This window comes from Trachemys scripta, chromosome 2 (genome assembly GCF_013100865.1).
Source record: "Trachemys scripta elegans isolate TJP31775 chromosome 2, CAS_Tse_1.0, whole genome shotgun sequence".
Lineage (NCBI taxonomy): Eukaryota > Metazoa > Chordata > Testudines > Emydidae > Trachemys > Trachemys scripta.
Window position 1 is genome coordinate 144,817,067 of NC_048299.1, and position 20,639 is coordinate 144,837,705.

The 20,639-nt window shown below is 47.2% G+C and overlaps 1 protein-coding gene across 1 annotated transcript; it reads left to right on the forward strand.

The window, feature by feature from the left end:
* The first annotated feature begins 4,793 nt into the window (after positions 1-4,793).
* Positions 4,794-13,592, forward strand: FIGLA (folliculogenesis specific bHLH transcription factor). The gene is made up of 5 exons (XM_034759404.1): positions 4,794-5,030; positions 7,817-7,969; positions 10,815-11,051; positions 12,321-12,369; positions 13,514-13,592. Exons 1-4 carry the CDS (start codon positions 4,794-4,796, stop codon positions 12,339-12,341), a joined length of 648 nt encoding a protein of 215 aa, XP_034615295.1. The 3' UTR covers positions 12,342-12,369; positions 13,514-13,592.
* The last annotated feature ends 7,047 nt before the right edge of the window (positions 13,593-20,639 follow it).

Consider the following 20,639-nt stretch of genomic DNA (forward strand, 5'->3'; position numbering starts at 1 on the left):
CTTTTAAATCCTTACTGATGGTGGTGATATTTTTGTCATTTTGTGGGAAGAAGAGAAGGGAAGGATATGGGAAGAGTAGAAAATAGGCAGGTAAAATAGTGCCATCTAGTGTTACATTGCAGCTGTTGGCAAAAAATCCCTCTCATCACTAATAATTAGATTCTCAAAATAGCAAAATCTGTCCCTAAATTCTGTATTTAGGAGATGAATACCTTTTCATGCAGGTAATGATCCACAGCAATCTTACACTCAAGTCAACCGGCAGATCACAGCGAATTCTGAGTAACAAAATTGAGGATGAACCTGCTGAAAAGTCTATAACAAATTGCCATGTTGCCAAATATGTGTATGTGTGTGTGTGTATGTCATAAAGACTAGATCAAACCAGCCAAAATCCTTTTAACTGTAACTTTAGCTACCTCTGTAGCCAGGTTTCCTCCAATGAATATTTTCTTACTCAGGGAAGGAATTGAAATCAATTTCTGATCTGTTAAACTGTTATAAATGTGTAGTAACTCTGTTACCACTGTAAATGAGATCAGAATCTGGCCTTAATCAACACCGGACAGCGTAAAACATTGGACTCCATTGCCAGAGCAATCCTAAAGAGTGTGGGGAAGAAAGGAAAGATTGTATTACCGTAGTACCAATGAGCCCCAGTCATGGGCCAGGACCCCAGTGTGCTTGGTGCTGTACAAACACACAACAAAGAGACAGTCCCTGTCCCAGAGATTAAAGGTATTTGGAAGGGTTTCTAGAGCAAGGGAGGCAGTGTGCTGGCTTCTGTCCCCTAAGACAACGATGCAAGTACACAAAGGACGGGAGCAAACCCATGTAAGAATTAGCAAGAAAGTGTGCCTGGTGCTGATTGTACGGGAGCTGAGAAAATCAGCCCCGCACTAGCGTCAATGCACTGAGCTGTTGGATACGATGGGGGTCTTGTTTAGATACTTGTTATGCCATTAAGGAGAAGGAGAAAGTTTGCTACCTAAGTGGAGATGGGCTCATGCCACAAAGTTTGGACTTAGATTTCAACCTCCTGTAAAACCTGAGGAGTGTGGTTTGGATCCCGAGTTTTAGTCCAGGTGCAAGGTTTGAACAGACGTTTGGCCGGGTGTAAAAACAAGGGATCTCTGGTATACTGGCCTAGGAAGCATGGAGTGGAATAGTGCCTTATTTGGATATATCATCTATGAATAATATAAAAGAAGAGCACGAGAGAATCTGCACTGCCACACATATGCTGTAGCTATTCTGTGGCTAACCAGAGGACTTCGGTCTCCAGGGCTATCAATATGGGAGCTCACAAGAGCATTACATTTAGTGGAGCTGTAAATATTAATATTTTGCTCTTTTATTGCACCTTTCATCTGAGAATCCACAAACAATTAAGTCTTGCCATAATAACTGCGGTGGCATTTTACATATGGGGAAACTGAGGCACGGAGATGTTAAATGACTTGCCAAAAGTCAGAGGTGAGACCAGGAACACCACCCAGATCTGTGTCACATGGTGCTGTGCTTTAATTACTAGATAATTCTGCCTCACATAATTAAATAAAACACAGCAGATTTGATAAATGAGTAACAAAGAGAGAATCTGCCTTTAATTTCTTGGCCCAGCTCACATGTGCCTTTGTATATGCTCTAGTCCAACCACAAGATATATGGGTTTAATGCAGGAGTTACGGGGTGAGATTCTATGGCCTGTCACACTAGATAATGATAACAGTCTCACAGCCTCATAGACTTTAAAGCCAGAAGGCACCACTGTGATCATCTAGTCTGACCTCCTGTACATTGCAGGCCACAGAACCTCACCCACCTACTTCTGCAAAGGCCCATAACCTCTGGCTGAGTTACTCGAGTCCTCAAATGTTGGTCGAAAGACTTCAAGTGACAGAGAATCCACCATGTCCTCTAGTTCAAACCAGCAAGTGACCCATGCCCCACGCTGCAGAGGAAGGCGAAAACCCTCTGGGGTCTCTGCCAATCTGATCTGGGGGGAAATTCCTCTGCAGCACCATTGATCAGTTAGAGGGTGAGCATGTGGGCAAGACCTACCAGCCAGACCCAGTCCCTTCTAGCCAATGAATATATGGTACAATAGGTGGCTAATGAATCACACATGCAAAGTGTGCACATTTCTACAGACCCTTTAAGACTGTAGAGCTGCAGCAGATGGGTGGTTATTTCCTGAGCTGTTTCAGCCACGTTATAGTGCACTGATAGTTTCATACATCCTTTATTTCCTGTTGCTCTAATCCCAGTAATCCAAAACAGACTGCGCTTTCCTGTTTGACCTGATGCAACTCCTTGGAGCACTCGGCATCTCATCATTTGAGAGCATTTGCCTTTCTCTGTAACTGAATGATTCCCATTTACCTCTAGCTTAATGAGCTCTCTGGAAAAGCCAATCTGTGGTGCTATTTTTGCTGATATATTAGGCCCAGCTCCTCAAAAATATTTAGGCACCTAATTTCCATTGATTTCAATAGGCATGAGGTGATGGGCTTTAGGGAACTTGGACCCAATCCTGCAAACCTCTGCACGTGAGTGACATTACACATGTGACTACTCCCACTGATTTCTATTTAAGAGCAGCCCCTCTTCGCCATAGTATCTGAGTGCGTCACAAGCTTTAATATGTTTGTCTTCCAAACACTCCTGGGAAAAGTATTATTATCCCCCATTTCAGCTGGGGAACTGAGGCACACAGACGAGTTACTGGGAGTTAGGTACCCAAATACCTGAGGATCTGGGCTGAAGTGACTTGCCCGGAGCTGACAGGAAGCCTGTCGCAGAGCATGGGTTACCTCAGCATGGGTTACCTCGCTCCCTCTATGCATCTTGGAAAGAAAATCAAGCAGGGGAGGAGGGGAAGGTGCCCCAGTGCCTGGTCTCAGCCCCCCATTATGCACTGGGGGAGGGAAAGGGGCCCCCAATGAAGGCCTGCAGCCCCCCCAACATGCACTGGGGGAGGGGAAGAGGCCCCCAATGCAGGGCTGTAGACCCCCATTATGCACTGAGGGAGGGGAAGGCACCCCCACTCAGGGCCGGTGCTACCATTAAGGCGAACTAGGCGGTTGCCTAGGGCACCAAGATTTGGGGGCACCAAAAAGAGGTGCCCCCAATTTTTTTTTTACAGCGTTCCTCCCCGAGTGTGCGGTCGCCGCTCCACTTCTCCCGCCTCCCAGGCTTGCGGCGCCAATCAGCTGTTTGGCGCCGCAAGCCTGGGAGGAGAATTAAAGCGGGGGCGGCGTGCTTGGGGAGGAGGCGGAGCAGAGGTGAGCTGGGGTGTGGAGGTGCTGCATGGCTCCCCAGGCCGGGGTGGGGAGCTGCGGCGGGGGTGCCTCAGGGCGGGGAGCTGCTGCAGGACTTGGGGGTGGGGGGGAGGCGCAAGGTGGACGTTTCACCTAGGGCGCGAAACTTCCTTGCACCGGCCCTGCCCCCAGTGCAGGGTTGCAGCCTTCCATCATGCACTGGGGGAGGGGAAGGGGCCCCCAATGCAGGGCTGTAACTCCCAATTATGCACTGGGGGAGGGGATGGTGCCCCCAATGTGCAGGACTGCAGCCCCCCATCATGCACTCGGGGAGGGGAAGGTGCCCCCAATGCAGGGTTGTAACCCCCCATCATGCACTGAGGGAAGGGAAGGGGCCCCCAATGCAGGGTGCAGCCCCCCATCATGCACTGGGGGAGGGGAAGGTGCCCCCAATGCAGGGCTGTAGCCCCCCCATCGTGCACTGGGGGAGGGGAAGGTGCCCCCAATGCAGGGTTGCAGCCCCCCATCATGCACCGGGGAAGGCGCTCCCAATGCAGGACTGCAGCCCCCCATCATGCACAGAGGGGGCAGATCACCCCGCCCCACGGCTAGCCCCCTTTCCAGCAAGCGGGAACAGGACCCTTTCTCCGGTGCTGCCCCAGGGCTAACCCAGCCCGGCCGCGAACAGCGCCCCCCGGCGTAGAGCGAGGGTGGGGGCGCCGTACGGCTACCCCAGGTGCGGCTCCTTAGGGACGCGGCGTGCGGGCTGCTCAGCGCGGGCTGCGGGCGGGCGACTTACCCCGGGGGCCTCCGTGCTGCTCTGCCCAGCTCAGCGTCTCCAGTGGGGAGCGAGACACCTCCCTGCTGCCCCTCTCCCAGCTGAGCCAGGTACCCCCCGCCCCCCCCCACACAGAGGGGGTGAGCAGTCCCCCACTTCTCATCTCCCCCCGCCTGTGTTTCCTGGGGGGTGCCTATTGTATTCTCTATTAAGTCCTGCACCCCCTGCATCTTAGGGGAGCTAAGCACATTTGGGGGGCTTCTAGGGCACCCTCATTGCACCTCTCTGGAGTCTTACACCACCAGAGTCATAAGTGAGCAAGGGACACCCTGGAAGGACTGCTACTGGCCCTTCTTGTGTTTTCTGGGGGCTCCCAGAGCCGCTCACCCCCCTGGCGAGAAGTGAACCCCTCCATTGTGCTCTCTGGGGGGTTCCACTGTGGCCATGCCCAAAAATACAGCCGGTGAGCTCTGTGTTACCTGGAGGGATGTATTGAGTGCCCTCTGCTCCGTGGGGCTGTCAGAGCAGCTAGCCACTGTCACCAAAATACCCCATAGGTGAGCAGTGCCCCCACCCCATTATACCTGCTAGGTGCCCCCACCCAGACTCCCACATTCTTCCTCAAAGGAGTAGCCAGTCCCGTTACCTGGGGCAGTTAGTGGAGCAAGGGAAGCTCTCTCTTCCCCCTACCTTAAGCGCTCCCTTGCCTTGTTGGACCTGAGTAGCAACTGATTTGCTTTGAGACCTCACAGATGGCGGAGCAAGTGTCCGAGGAAGAGGAGCAGCCGCAGCAGCACCGGGTGCCTCTGTTGGTGACCCCCGTGCCTGAGGTGCTGGGAGATGTCCTGAGCGAGCAGTTTGGGCCCCTCCCTTTCATGGCAGCCATCACCAGGATGAAGAGGCAGCCGTCCGGGCACTACCTCTCCACCGAGAACTTGGAGGAGGTCTTGGAGAGGAGACAGACGGCTAACGCCAAGGAGAGAGAGAGGGTAAGGGGGCTGCAGGTGCCGCAGGGTCTTTTGTTCTCCATCAAAAATAAACAGCTGCTTTTTGTTTTTAAAGCTTCAGTGGGGCAAATAAGCTGTTGGCGAGCCAGCTGGAGAATTGGGCAGTTGGAGGAAATGAGTCTGAACTTCTACATTTTGTTTCTGTAACGTTCCAGCAGGATCCAGTGAGCAGGGCTCATGGTGGGAACAAGGAGGTCCTGATCCAGGACTACAGAAATTCTCACCTCAGTCTGGATTTCAAACACCCCAAATCATGGAGGGATACAGATACAAAATTTCAGTTCTGGCTCAACGCTTTGCTACAGGGTGCAATTAATGATTAGCTTCTAGCTTATCTTTGGCTCCTATGGAGATCTCTAAATTATTATTCCACACTTCTGTTGGGGTGATGCCGTAAAGTCTCAGTCAGCTCTGGCCCCCGTTGTGCTAGGTCAGGGGTGGGCAAACTTTTTGGCCTGAGGGCCACATCTGGGTATTGAAATTGTATGCGGGGGGGGGGCATGAATACTCACAAAACTGTGGGTTGGGGTGTGCGAGGGGGAGAGGGCTCTGGCTGGGGTTGTGGGCTCTGGGGTGGGGCCAGAAATGAGGAGTTCAGGGTGCAGGAAGGGGCTCTGGGCTGGGGCAGGGGGTTGCGATGTGGGTGTGTGTATGTGAGGGCTCCAGCTGGGGGTGTGGGCTCTGGGGTGGGGATGAGGGGTTGGAGGTGCAGGAGTGTGCTCCAGCCTGGGACCAAGGGGTTCAGAGGGCAGGAGGGGGATCAGGCTGGGGCAGGGGGTTGGGGTGCAGGAGGGGATCTGGGGTGAAGGCTCTGGGTGGCGTTTACCTCAAGCAGCTCCCTGAAGCAGCAGCGTGTTCCCCCTCCGTTTCCTACGTGGAGGCTCAGCCAGGCGGCTCTGCGCGCTGCCCCGTCTGCAGGTGCCACCCCTGCAGCTCCCATTGGCTGTGGTTCCCTGCTCCCTGGCAGGAGCTCGAGGGCTGGATTAAAACGTCTGAAGGGCCGGATGCAGCCCCCGGGCTGTAGTTTGCCCACCCCTGTGCTGGTGCTGCCAGACATGTCAATAGTCTTCGCTCTAAAGAACTTAGAATGTAAGAGTGAGGTTTCCCCCCCCCCCCCCTTTTGGAATGACTTTTTTTCCCCAACCAATGCAGCTCCCCAACTCTCCCTGTGCGGCCTTCTTCAAATTAATCAGATTTGATACTGTAGCCTTACTACAGTAGCAGCTCCATGCGCAGAGCTACTCCTCAAATGAATGGGAGCTCTACACCTGGGGCAGTTACAGAAGACGGCCCATGACATGCACCTGCTCACTTGGGAAAGTTGTCTCAGTTCAGCAACAGATGTGCTTTGAATGCTTGTGAAAGCGACTCTTATCTGCAAATGAGGAGTGTGCACTATGTATTCTAGATAACCTATCCAAATAGAGAAATGGCTGGGTGATCAGCACTTGCCAAACATATTTGCAAGCTCGCTTGTTGCTGCAAAAAACTGGTTTTGGAAGACCTAGGTCACGTTCGCTGAGTGTAAATAATGTTATGGTCTCGGTGCAAAAGACTCTGATGCAGCAAAATGACCAAGTTGTTATGAACAAAAAGTTAAGAAATTCAAAATTCATAGCAACTCTAGGTTGGCACCGTACCAAGTATAGACTGAGGAGAGAGACCTGAAAAGATGCACAATGTCCATGCAAAATGCATTTGGCGGGTGAGTTTCAAATAATGGCATGCTGATGGAAGTGCACCCTATCAGAATGCTGTGACGCATCTGGATGGTTAGAGTGGTCAGTAAACGCAGCTGCAGCGTTTTCAAACATTCTCATATCACTAATTGCTAACACAATGTGGTCAAATATGCCAAAAGTCCTTGCCCTCAGCTGGCGTCAGATCCTGCGCACACTTCTGCACCAGTAGTCCTTTTGGATTCAGCGGAACTACTCACAAGTTACTTGCTTGTGTAAAGTTGTCTATAGCCTTGTGGCCTAAGGCCCAGATTTTTTGAGGTGTTTCTGCACAGTCGGCGTTGCCATGCTAAACCGATTTAGGAGCCTCAGTCTCCTTTTCAAAAGGGAGTTGGGCACATAGGCCTAAATCCCATTGGCCATTAATAGGATTTTGGCTCTAAGTATCTAAATCCTTTTGAAAATGAGATTGCGGCTTCTAAATCGGTTTAGCATTGCAAGGCTGAATGCAGCATCACCTAAGTATCTTTTAAAAATCTGGGCCTAAGTACCTGGTGAGCTTAAAGCTTTTACATCGGAATTGCAGTAATCAGACCAGTGACTTGTCTTGGGCATCTTAGGCATTCTGTTCCTGAGAGACCTTCTTGTTTAATGCTGCAGCGCCCTCAGCGTTGTTATTTGATCACAACTGTGTGGTTAGCTTCATTTTTCCCAAGATACGCAGATGATGAATTATCCCACTTATAGTTACTAATTCAGTTGCACTTTACATTAAGGTTCCATTAATAAAGGGTTAATCAATGACTGATGCATGTGGTAGATGGCACATCAGTGGAAGGTATTACAGATGGTTACAAGCCACCTATCCCTGTGGTAGACTCTACAACCATCGATTAAGCGGTTATTAAAACTGCATTTACTCTTTTCATAAAAGGCAACCAATGATTCTTAATGCAGAATGTAACTGATCTGTCCGTTTTAAAAAAATGAGCTGCCTTTAAAAGTTTCCCCTTTTCACCACTGGGTGGATGGAGTTCTGCAGCTAATGGACTGAATTTTGTTTAATTTCCTCTTCAATATCTTTGATAGATAAAAAACTTGAACAGTGGCTTCTCAAAGCTGAAGACCATCGTGCCGTTGATACCTAAAGACCGGAAGCCTAGTAAGGTCGATACGCTTAAAGCAGCCACTGAATATATACGCCTGCTCCACTTGATTTTGGAAGAAACTGGAGGCTTTGAGGTACATAAGAACCTTCCCCTCTCTGTGTAATAAATCTGTAATTCTCACAAAGGGTCTTGGTACCAGCACGTATGTGAATGCAACTTCATGACTCTTAATGTCATCACTAACATCCAACCAGAATTTGAGCTTAATTCATGGGTATTTTGCATTCAATATTAAATATAATACGTGTTAAAACATCATGCCCCTTTTCTACCTGTCCCTTCTACTTCACAGACTTCTAATAGCAAGATAAAGCAGCACTTTAGCAATTGAAAAACTGCCATTTTTAATGTTAAATGTACTGTATTTGGTCATCTCTCCCTGCCATAAATGCTTCCTGTCAGTTACTCATTCACAGGAATACAAAAGTAGCCGGGTTATGAAACAAACCTTTCTTATGAGCTAAGTAATGACCTTACAGTTATAATCCTTGGGGGCTGCTTGAAAGCTCTCAGATGAACTTTTTTGTTGGAAAATGCAAGTTTTTATTAAATAATTTTTTTGCAAGGGAAGAATTTTGTTTTTTGGCTTCTGGAAACTGAAAAATGTAAATGTAAAACCCTGTAAATGGGGGTGGGAAGTAGGGTGACCAGATAGCAAGTGTGAACAATTGGGACGGGGTTGGTTAATAGGTGCCTATAGAAGACTAAACTCCAAATATCAGGACCATCCCTTTAAAATCAGGATGTCTGGTCACCCTAGGTGGGAGAGGGAAGTAGAAAACTGAAAGTGAAGAAAAAGCCACTGCAACTATGTCCATGGAGGGGAGGGAAGTCAGCTAAAGTAACTTCTTTTACTTTAAAAAGCAACAGAGAGTCCTGTGGCACCGTTAAGACTAACAGATGTATTGGAGCATAAGCTTTCGTGGGTGAATGCCCACTTTGTCGGATGCACGTAGTGGAAATCTCCAGAGGCAGGTATAAATAGACCATCTATTTATACCTGCCTCTGGAGATCTCCACTACATGCATCCGACAAAGTGGGCATTCACCCACGAAAGCTTATGCTCCAATACATCTGTTAGTCTTAACGGTGCCACAGGACTCTCTGTTGCTTTTTAAAGTAAAAGAAGTTACTTTAGCTGACTTCCCTCCCCTCCATGAAGTGGGCATTCACCCACGAAAGCTTGTGCTCCAATACATCTGTTAGTCTTAAAGGTGCCACAGGACCCTTCGTTGCTTTTTACAGATCCAGACTAACACGGCTACCCCTCGGATACTTCTTTTACTTTATTTTTCTTACACTTCCCTTCCACTTTTCAAGTGGAAAAAGTAAAAGGGAGGGTGGGTTCCCCCCTTCCCCCCCACTTTCAGTTTACTTTTATCCAGTGACAAAAAAGAAAAGGAGGCGGCAAAATTCCAGTGCCCAAACTTTTTGACGTTTTTTCCCCAAACACTGAAAGGGTAAAATTTTTGATTTGAAATAAAAACTGGAGTTTTGAAACTTTCTAGTCCCCCCCCACCCCCCGAGGGGAGGGAAATGGAGGGGATCCCAATTTTTTCCCCCCTACCAGCTTTAGTCCTTCAGCCTTTTAGATTTGGAGGTAGCTTCCACATCGACTACCTCTGAAAATATTTCGCTGGAGCTTTCGGGAAGGTGAGTGAGCCCGGTGAGGGTTTGTATGAAGCAGCCCACAGAATGGAACAGAAAGCTGCAGAAGCACTGAGCCGGCCTGCTAGTGTTTTTTATGCACTGCAGCATTTTGTCATGAGCTGCAAGTATCTTTGAGGGCAGTCCTAAAACTCTGCATGTGTATAAAGGAGTTTAAGCTGGCATAATTTACATGCTAAGGATCTGGAAGAAGGTCTACTTTGAAGCAAGGGGGTAGTCTACTTTCAGTTCCATGTTCTTGCACTCTCCTCTCTCCTGGTAATTGAGCTGCACAAACTTAGATGCCTGTATGTCCAATTTGACGCTGAGCCCAACCCAGAGGTGATATGCACTGAGGAGTGAGAGTTTGATGTCCGTATCTGCATAACCTGTATGCTGTAGGGGCTAGAACAGAGGTGGGCAAACTATGGCCCGTGGACCGTCCTGCCCGGCCCTTGAGCTCCTGGCCGGGAAGGCTAGCCCCCGGCCCCTCCCCTGCTGTTCCCCCTTCCCCTGCAGCCTCAGCTCGCCATGCTGCCAGCGCTCTGGGTGGCGTGGCTGCCAGTCCTGCTGCTCTGAGCAGCATGGTAAGGGGGCAGGGAGTGGGGGAGTTGGATAAGGGACAGGGGGCCTTGGGGGGCAGTCAGGGGATGGGGGCAGTTGGATGGGGCGGAGGTTTGGGGGGGCAGATAGGGGATGGGGAACAGAGGGGGTGGATGGGGGAGGTCCCGGGGGGGGGGGCTGTTAGGGGCAGGGGGTCCCAGGAGGGGGCAGTCAGGGACAAGGAGCGGGGGGGATGTTGGATGGGTCAGGGGGTGGGGGGGGCAGTCGGGGTTGGAAGTGGGAGGGGGCAGATGGGGGCGGGGGGCCCGGCTGTTTGGGGAGGCACAGCCTTCTCTACCCGGCCCTCCATACCGTTTCGGAACCCTGACATGGCCCTCGGGCCAAAAAGTTTGCCCATCCCTGGGCTAGAATATGGTATAACTTACCCCCTGGGATCCTTCTAGCATTTCTCAGGTTCTATGAAGACACCTTCAGCCCACATCTCTCATATTTAAGGTTATAGAGATTATTCTTTGTTACCACTTACCCTCTGTTTTAGTCCTTCCTGGGCTTCTGTATAGCAGCTGCCACCCTCTGGTTCTTAAGGAGGCCAGTTGGTTTGGCTTGATACGTAATGGCTTACTGCAGTAGCCACCTCTGCAATGCCTTGTTTGAGGGATGGTTACCTAAGCTGTCCTGTCTTTACGCTACCTTCTATTGCTTCTAGAAATTGGAAGACCCTGTTGATCAGGAGTTAGCCAGCAGCGTTTCCATGCCAGTCTCCTTAGAGGAAGGTTTTGTGGGAAATGCCCTGCCACAGAGCGCCAGCTGTTATATCAGGACTGAAAACGACATGAGTGTAGCTTGGACAAGCAATGCAGTGGAGAGCCCTGTATACGTTTGGGGCCGGAGCATCCTTCCTTCTTACTTGGGGATCGTACAAATCCAGAAGAATGGAAGGCTGGTAAGAGCGAATGTCTGAGTTTAATAGAAGTGGGGAGGGACTTCAAGAGGCCACCTAGTGCATACCCCTGTGCTGAGGCAGGATAACACATACCTCCACCATCCCTAGATGTACCCTTCTAGCCTTATTTTTTGACCTATAGAGTCCTAAATGGCCTGCAATCTTCTGACCTGGGAAATTGCTCTCCTGGTGTAACACTGTCATCGCTGTGATCAGCAAAGGTGCTTGAAGGGAAAAGAATCAGGTGTGGCTATATTGAAATGTCCTTAAGTTGCAATTTTCTCCTTTGCCTGTTGGTCCAGAATAGCTTGAGTCTGTTGACCTCTAGGGCATGTTGCAAGGTCCACCTCTTCTCACAGACATCCAGAGAAGGCTTGGGTTTGGGCAGTTAAAGGGTGGGGGATTTTTGTTGAATTTAATTGCCTTGGCTGGCTGGCTTTACATGGACCACGTTTTTTAGCTTTGTTTTTTTGGAACACTTTTATGAGTTCTCATAGTTCAAATTTTGCGAGTATGTTTAGATCTCATGTTAGGCATCTAAAAAGTGAAACCAACATTATGAACTTGTCTGCCTAAATTAGGCACCTAAATAAATGGGTTCACTCCAGAGGTGGAGTACATATGTGCTTCCCCATGACTTTAACAAACTGGATGCTCAGTAATTCTGAAAATCCAGCTATCCAATGAAGCACCCTTGCTTTAGAGCATAAGGGGATTTAAAAATGGTACATCCTTGTTTAACATCAGGCTTCTGAGTTGCTCCATCCCAAAACCTTTATTGTGAAGTTCACCTTGTGGGAAAAGATCCTTTTTTAAAGTGCGGTAATCATTAAAATAACACAGGGAGGGCATTGTGCATTGGCCAGGCCTCCAAGAAAGTTGCAAAGCTGGCTTCCAATCTTGTAATTTAGAGTTGTACAAAGTAGACAGTAGTTCACACAAACAAGTACTTGGCTGCCGGCAATTCTGTTTTATGTATAGTCGTAACAGACGAGAGCGTGAGAGAAAGCTTCAGATATTGATTCAGAAAACAACTTGCTTCTGTTAGCTGAGGCTTTAATATCATTCTTTTTTACGAAGGAATGTGCAACTAACTGCAAACCCTCTAGTTTTTCTAGTATTCATAGAGCTCAGGTCTGATACAGGCTTGTGCACTTCTGTTTAAGAACTGTCCTGCAGCAGTTGTTTTCAAATTGGATTTTAATACAACCCCCAGAAGCAACTTAATGAATATCCTTGAATAAAGTGTCCGAATTTCTTTTTTTAAAGGTGTATCAAACAAATCACTAAAATGGCAAGCTCTCCTGACTAGTCTGAAGTAAGTTGTCTGTACTATCTAATAACCTGGTGCAGGGCATTTTTAGTTTATGTGCTGTCCGATTATAGTGCATGGATCTTGATGCTACAAATCCTTGTGCAGTACTTAGTGTGAAAGCACAGGGTGGCTGATCTCCATAGGAGTGGAGGCTCTGGGCCAGATTCTGGAGTTATTGCTGATTTATGCAGGCTGAGGATTGGGCCCGATGTGTGGCTCAGGAAAGATGAAATCTAAGGTATTTCCTCTGTCCTGTATTAGCATGCCTCCTGCACCTGCTCCTTTGCAATTATGGAGGGTAAAAATCAAGGGGTGGCATGAAAATGGAGAGGTGACAAGGAATGATCCCCTAGGAAAAATAAATAAACCTAGGAAAGCCTCTGAGGGTGTCAAAGTTCTGCAATTTCTTTTGTGATCTCCTTCCTCTGAAGCATCAGGCATGGCCATGGCTGGAGATGGGACACTGGGCCGGGACGGTCAGTGCTCTGACGTGGCACTGAGCATTCTCTCGGGAGGTTGGCTGGCTGATTTTTGCTCATATACTCAGAGTCTAGTTGATCTCCATAAGTGGGGTTGGGAAGGAATTTCTCCCCAGGTCATATTGGCAGTGATCTTGGGAGGTTTTTGCCTTTCCTCTGCAGCGTGAGGGGCATCAGAATGGCCATACTTGGTCAGATCAAAGGTCCATCTAGCCCAGTGTCCTGTCTTCCAACAGTGGCCAATGCCAGGTGCCCCAGAGGGAATGAACAGAACAGGTAATGATCAAGTGATTCATCCCCTGTCGCCCATTCCCAGCTTCTGGCAAACAGAGGCTAGGGACACCATCCCTGCCCCTGCGACTTCCCAAGAATATCTGGGTATATCTCACTTAATAATTTCAGGGGCATGATGTGCCTCAGTCCCTCCTGTTCTCTGTCTGTGTCATAGAACAGTCTAATCTCCTGTGAGCTGTAATCTTTTGATTGTTGGGTTTAGTGTGTGGGTGCTGGATGGTACTAGTGCGATACAAAGGAGGTCAGACTGGATGATCTGGCCTTAAACTCTGACTCTTGACAAGCACTACCACTAGATATTTTTTTCATTTCCGGGTAACTTCACTTCCTAAAACTGCTCCAAGTTATGGTCTTTTAACCGCACTGTCTTGCAGGTGCCAAACACTATGGATACGCAGATGATCTTCTTTTCAAGTGAGATTTAATGAAAACTTGAGTTTCCCTGGATGGGTTCTTTTTGTTTTTTGTTTTTGTTTTTGTTTTTTTTTTTTTTGCTTTACAAAAACTTTATTTTAAAAAATAATCAATAAACTACCAGAAGCTGCGTATTCTCTCCAGCTTATGTTTTTTTCCCACTCTTGAAGCCTGATCTTAGTCTTATTTCACAAAAGAAACTTTTGCCTAATGGCTAGTGGGCGCACAGATGTACACAGAAATAAGTAGAGCTGGTTGGAAATTGTTTTTTATTTTACAAAGATTTTTTTGTTGGAAAATGCAGATTTACTGAAATGGGGAACAAAAACAAATTTTGAAATGTCAATTTGTCATGAAATGGATTTTTTTTTCCCAGCCAACCCTAGAAATAACAAAAGGGGTGAATGAAAACAGCTCTCATTATTTTGATGCAAATCTGTGTGTAGACAAACATTAATATAGTAAACAAATGGACTTGTGTGTTAAAAACTTCCTTCTTTTATATACAGTTAGTTTCTGTCCTCTGAATTCCTCAATGAACTTTTCATCTTTAAACTGAGATGCAATTACAAACCAGCATTTAAGGCCAGATTTTTCAAAACTGGCCCCTGATTTTTGTGTGCTGTAGTTTTGGGGATCCCGTCTCTTAAAACACCCTGGCCTGTCTTTTCAGAAGAGATGAGCTGCTGAGCAGCTTCAGGGCTTATTAATTTCAGATAAAATGGGTTGCTCAGTGCTCCTACAAATCATCCTCTTGCATCCCAAATTGGGGAAATGATTCTTCATAGAGCCAGGGGCATGGGGTAGGGATGTGTGTGTGATGGTACATACTGCCTGTCTGAAGAGGTAACAAAAGGCAGAACTCTCTTGTAAGGGGGACAGCAAGAATAAATAGCTATTTGACTGCTGGCGTGTTCTGGTACACAAAGCAGAGGACAAGAGGGACCTGTGCGACTTTGTTCTAACCCTGTCTGACATTACCTTTCTGCAGCTTTGGACAAATGAGTTAATCAGTTGTATCTCCATTGCCACATCTGTAAAATGCGGATAATTCCTCCCTTATGGGGTATTAAGGCTTAATTAGTATCTTATATCTCCAAAGGTGGGTGTGTGTTGTTTTTTTTTTTTTTTTTTTACAAATATTAAGGATTAGTAGTATGTAAAGTGAGTAAGCAGTCTGAATATTACTTAGTACTCCAGGGCCATCCTGAGGCCTGATAGGACAGAGGCCCCGTGGTGCTAGGTGCTGTACCTAATCTCACAATCCCTACCCCCAAAGAGAAACATGCTCAGCATTGGCCTAGCTCTGCTTGCATGGAAGTCAATGGGAACTCGACCTTTGACGTCCAAGTGAGAAGAGTGAGGCCAAAGCTGAGCGCTTTTGAAAATCCCCCCTCTGCTACAATGTAGTGGGTAGAACAGGAGCTCAGCAGCTTCGGGCTCCTAAAAGCTGAGGCTGTGTCTACACTGTGGGCTAGGGGTGTGACTCCCCTGCTTGCATTCAGCTAGTGCAAGTATAAATAGGGTAGCTGCTGCAGAAGCATAGCGTAGCCGGGCTGAGTGAATGCCTGAATGCAATGCCTCTGCTGCCAGTACCCATGGCTACGCTGCTATTTATACTTGTGCTAGTCATGTACACAAGCAGGAGAATCGCACCGCTAGCTTGTAGTGTAGACTTGCTCCACAGTGATCCAGTGACAGAATTAGGCTAGGGCAAGTAACCATAACTTCTGTAAAGCTGAGAATACGCCCCCAGCCCCAGTCATGGGGAGCACTAGAAAAGGGCCAAGTACCTTTCATCGCCAAGCATTTTATCAATAGGAGCTGTTTTGTAATGATCTACCAAAGAGAACTTGCATTGCTCTGAGATCGTGAGCTTTGTGTAGATTGACTTAAGCCTTCTTCAGCAGCCCCCAGCAGGTGTTTAGTCACACCAGCAACTTCTGGGCTAGAGCTTGACAGCTGTTTAACAGCGCACAGGAACACTAAGCAACCGTTTAGGAAGAGTGTGAAGAAACAGAGTCACGGGTGACTAGAACAGAGAGGAAGATTAACTAGAGTGGAGAGAGGAAGGATGATCCTGGCAAGAGGAAGCAGTTGTTACAGGACTCAATTAATAAAGAATTAAAGGAGGGGAATATAATTAATGCCAATTAACATGGGCTTATGGAGACTCCTTTTCTGATGAGGTAACAAGTTCAGTTGATAAAGGTAATACGGTTGATGTAGTACTTAAGTTTCTGTAAGGCATTGACTTGGTACTGTAAAATGTTGTAGAAAGAGCATTGCCAGCAGATTGAGGGAAGTGATTATTCCCCTCTATTCATCACTGCTGAAGCCACACCTGGAGTATTGAGTCCAGTTTTCGTCCCCCCGCTACAGAAGAGATGTGGACAAATTGGAGAGAGTCCAGCAGAGGGCAACGAAAATTATTAGGAAGCTGGGGCACACGATTTATGCGTATCAGAGGGGTAGCCGTGTTAGTCTGGATCTGTAAAAAGCAACAGAGAGTCCTGTGGCACCTTTAAGACTAACAGATGATTTATGAGGAGAGGCTGAGGGAACTGGGCTTATTTAGTCTGCAGAAGAGAAGAGTGAGGGGGGGATTTGATAGCAGCCTTCAACTACCTGAACGGGGGTTCCGAAGAGGATGGAGCGAGGCTGTTCTCAGTGGTGGCAGATGACAGAACAAGGAGTAATGGTCTCAAGTTGCAGTGGGGGAGGTCTAGGTTGGATATTAGGAAACACTATTTCATTAGGAGGGTGGTGAAGCACTGGAATGGGTTACCTAGGGAGGTGGTAGAATCTCCTTCCTTAGATGTTAAGGCCCGGCTTGACAAAGCCCTGGCTGGGATGATTTAGTTGGGGTTGGTCTTGCTTTGAGCAGGGGGTTGGACTAGATGGACTCCTGAGGTCTCTTCCAACCCTAATATTCAATGGTTCTATTTTTTTAATTTAAAAAAAATCTAGAATGATATAAAATCAACATGGCATGTGTTAAATATTGGCGGAGAGGTCTCACTGTAATTGTTAATGCCGAATCATCACTGAGCAGGTGTGTTTCTAGTGGGCTCCCACAGGGATTGATTCTTGACCCTATGCTATTTAACACTTTTATTAATAACTTGGAAGAAATTATAATCACTGATCAAGTTTGCAGATAACACACAGATTGGGGGAGTGGTAAATAATGAAGAGGACAGGTCACGGATACTGAGCAATTTGGATTGTCTGGTAAGCTGGCTGCAAACAATGTGTTTTTAATATGGCTAAATGTATACATCTCGGAACAAAGAACATAGGCCATACTACATGGAGGACTCTATCCTGGGAAGCAGTCACTCTGACAAAGATTTAGGGATCATGGTAGATAATCAGCAGAACATGAGCCCCAGTGCAATTCTGTGGTCAAAAGGGCTAATGCAATTTTTGGATGCATAAACAGGAATCACAAGTCGGGTTAGAGAGGTTATTTTACCTCTATTTGACACTGGTATAACCACGGCTGGATACTGTGTCCAGCTCCGGTGCCCACAGTTCAAAAAGGATGTTGTTAAATGGAAGAGGGTCCATTGCAGAATCACAAGAATGATTAAAGGACTAGCAAACGTGCTTAATAGTGAGAGACGTGCAGAGCTTCATTTATTGAGCTTAACAAAGAGAAAGTTAAAGGGTGACTTGATCACAGTTTAGAAGTAGCCACCTAGGGAGCAAATGTTTGAAAATGGGCTCTTTGATCTAGCAGACAGCTATAAAGTGATCCAATGGCTGGAAGTTGAAGCTAGGCAAATTTAAAGTGGAAACCGGGTGTACATTTTTAACAGGAATTATTTTGGGCAGGCTCTATGGGCTGGCCTGAGTCATACAGGAGGTCAGACTAGATGATCACAACGGTCCCTTCTGGCCTTGGAATCTATGGTTGGGGCACTAGCCTATGACTTGGGAGACGTACCTGCTCCGCCACAGACTTTGTGTGTGACCTTGGGCAAGTCACTTGGCATCTGTGTGCCTTTGTCACCTATCTGTAAAATGGGAATAATAGCACTGCCCTACCTCACAGCGGTGTTGAGGAAAAATACATTGAAGATGGGGCAGAGCTCAGATACTATGGTGACGGGGGAAATATGAGTACCTTAAATAGAATGGAGAAGCACCATCTACACAAATGAGTACTGCTGGCCTGATTCTCTCTCCCCCCTTTAATACAGAAAAAATCTCCATTAATTCTTGAGAGAGCATGGCTGGCCTGACCCATGGTAGCTCAGTTCCCCTTTGGAAATAGAAGTAACTAGTCTAAAACCCTGACCACCTCTTCCCTGGGGGGTACATAGAACACCAGAGGTAAAATGCACCACAGGGCTTCATCTCCATCCAGAATTAACAGCCATTTTCACTGTACTAGACACAAAGCCCAAATCCTGTCTTTGGCTGCTGGATCTGAACTTGCTCATCGCCCAGGGTGGCTTGCATGGAGGGTTATGGCTTAACTTAACTTCCTGTCTATCTTAAGCTTTTATACTGCTACATGTCCCCATAGTATCTTACCCTGAGTTGCTGTAGCCTGATGGTGATATGGGTATGTCCTTCCAAGCCATAACTTCTGCCCTCAGGTGCACATGGTTATGCATCTTCTGCAACAGGCCATGCAGCATGGAGCTGGTTCACTCATCAGCAGCAATACATGGACTTGTAGCAAAGGTCATGATGCTCTCTGCTACCTTAATGGCTAATACGTTGCTGCTCCCAGCCAGCGTGCAACTTGTGTTAGCCATCTCTCGTGTGCTTTACGTAGTGACATCATCTCAGCAACAGTGCAGCCAACTTGTGAGTGTGGCTTCAGGGAAAAGATCTTATTGCCATGATTGTTTCCCAACGGCACTTCTCTAGAGATGGTACAGGTTCCGAGGTCTTCTGAGTACACGTTCTCTTCTTGATCGTAGAATCCTAGAATATCAGGGTTGGAAGGGACCTCAGGAGGTCATCTAGTCCAACCCCCTGCTCAAAGGAGGACCAATCCCCAGACAGATTTTTACCCCAGTTCCTTAAATGGCCCTTTCAAAGATTGAACTCACAACCCTGGGTTTAGCAGGCCAATGCACAAACCACTGAGCTATCCCTCCCCGCCTTTAAATCTTGGGCAGGATTTGAGGCTTTGATGTTGAAAAACAATAGCCGAGTTTAAAAAAAAAAAATGCTGTGTGTGTGTGTGTGTGTGTGTGTGTGTGTGTGTGTGTAAATAAGAGAGGGCAGTGCTAATTTGAAATCTTGTGGTGTGTAATTAATGGAATAATTCTCACCCACCCAGCAACTTCCCTCTGCTAGAGCAGAATTGTTCCATAAACTGATATTCCTACTGCTCTTACATCATGTCCCTTGGGAGACTATTCCATAATCTAACTCAGTGATAGGATTCTGGTTTTTTTACACCAAAATTAAAAAAAACAACAACAGTAGACAAAACTCCTGGCTCTCAATAGGTTTTGTTAATCTATGGCGGAGGGATTAATTGGATGGATGCATTTATATAAAAAAACATGGTAATAAAAATGCCTCATTGCATCATGTTTTCCACACTGCAGCAAGAGAGAGCGGGTAAAGGATTGCAGTCCCCAGTCAGTGCCCTGTTGTTGGGGACATGTACCACTAGAGGGTGCCCGGAATGCGTAGGGAGTTGGTCTTTTGTCATCAAAGGTATTGTCAAATAGACACTTTCCCCTCCAACATCATGTGAGCCCTGGATTTAATTTTGATGCCAACGTAAGGAGGGTGGGAGGAAGTGAAGTCTCACTTCTGCATTCTCCCCCCGCCCCCGGGTCTGTGTGGGAGCCCTAATTCTCTTCCAACTCTATGTCTGGGTGATATTGGCTGGAAAGTGGACTAGCAGGCAGGCGTGGTAAGGAAGCTGCTGCAGCTGACCTGTCAAATCAGAGAGCCTGCAGGATGGATGGAACAAGCTCATCTGCTTAGCTGTTTTGATTGGGAAGGCACGGGAGAAGAGATTAATTGCTGCAGATATTGGGGCTGGGAAACAGATGCTAGAAGATGCTTAAAGAGGTAAGCAATTTTGGGCTAATGCAACTCCTCACTCCTTCGGCTGTTCTGTTTGCATATCTACTATATATTTGCATAATTCAAGCCAAGGTTCCCTGCTCCTTGCTAAACCCACAAAAGTCTCTGAATGGCAGTGTGGGTGGGAGACTTTGGACATAGTGATGTTGACGGTGTTCTAATTTAATTCCTGCAAATCTAACATGGTGCATTGTCTGCTGCTTTAGGTGGAGTCTCTCAAGGGCTAATAAGTGCATTCTTCAGGGCAAGTAAGATGAGAGTCTGTGCCTTGCTTGAAATGGTATGCTCCAAAAGCATAATCTAGAAGAGATATTCCCCACCGCCCCATCTGACTGTGCTCCAAATGTCTGCAATAGAAGATCTTGTTGCACATTTTAATGGGGATATAGGAGAGATCATACACTCAGACGGCTGAGATTCCCCTCCCCACCACCAATTGCTTTTATTTAGGAACAAAAAATTTTTTCGTCTGGTGAGCCTGCTGTATGTCTTCCGCATCGTTTGATCTCAGGGAATCCCTCTTGTTTCCTAGGCAGCAATTCATGTTCTGACACTTGGCTGCAGAGGGGCTGGTCTGGGCGTTGTGGAGTGGCTGAAATGTTAAACCATTTGATGTTGAGACTAGTACGAATGACTCACTGTACTGTTTATTTTGCATGTGTGGGTTCTCTAGCCTTTTACAGGGCAGTTAAGAGAGCGACTTTAAAATCACTGGTTGTATTGTCCCTCCTGCATAATTTTTTTGGAATATCTGGGTTTGGCCTTCCCCGCTGAATGCAAATCACTTTCTTTTGTCCTCCCCCTCTGAAGCTTGATACATTTATCTCTGTGACATAGGGTCACTACACATCTGCTTGCTTCTCTTCCCCACCCCCACTTCTGATGGTACTTTGGAGAACTGTAAAGATCAGCTCTTCCCCACTAATCTAAACCAAAGATGTATAATGTGCCTGAATTTGGCACTTCATAGCATCCAAGTCTGGTGGACAACCCTTTCCTAGAGTGGCCAGCACTCTG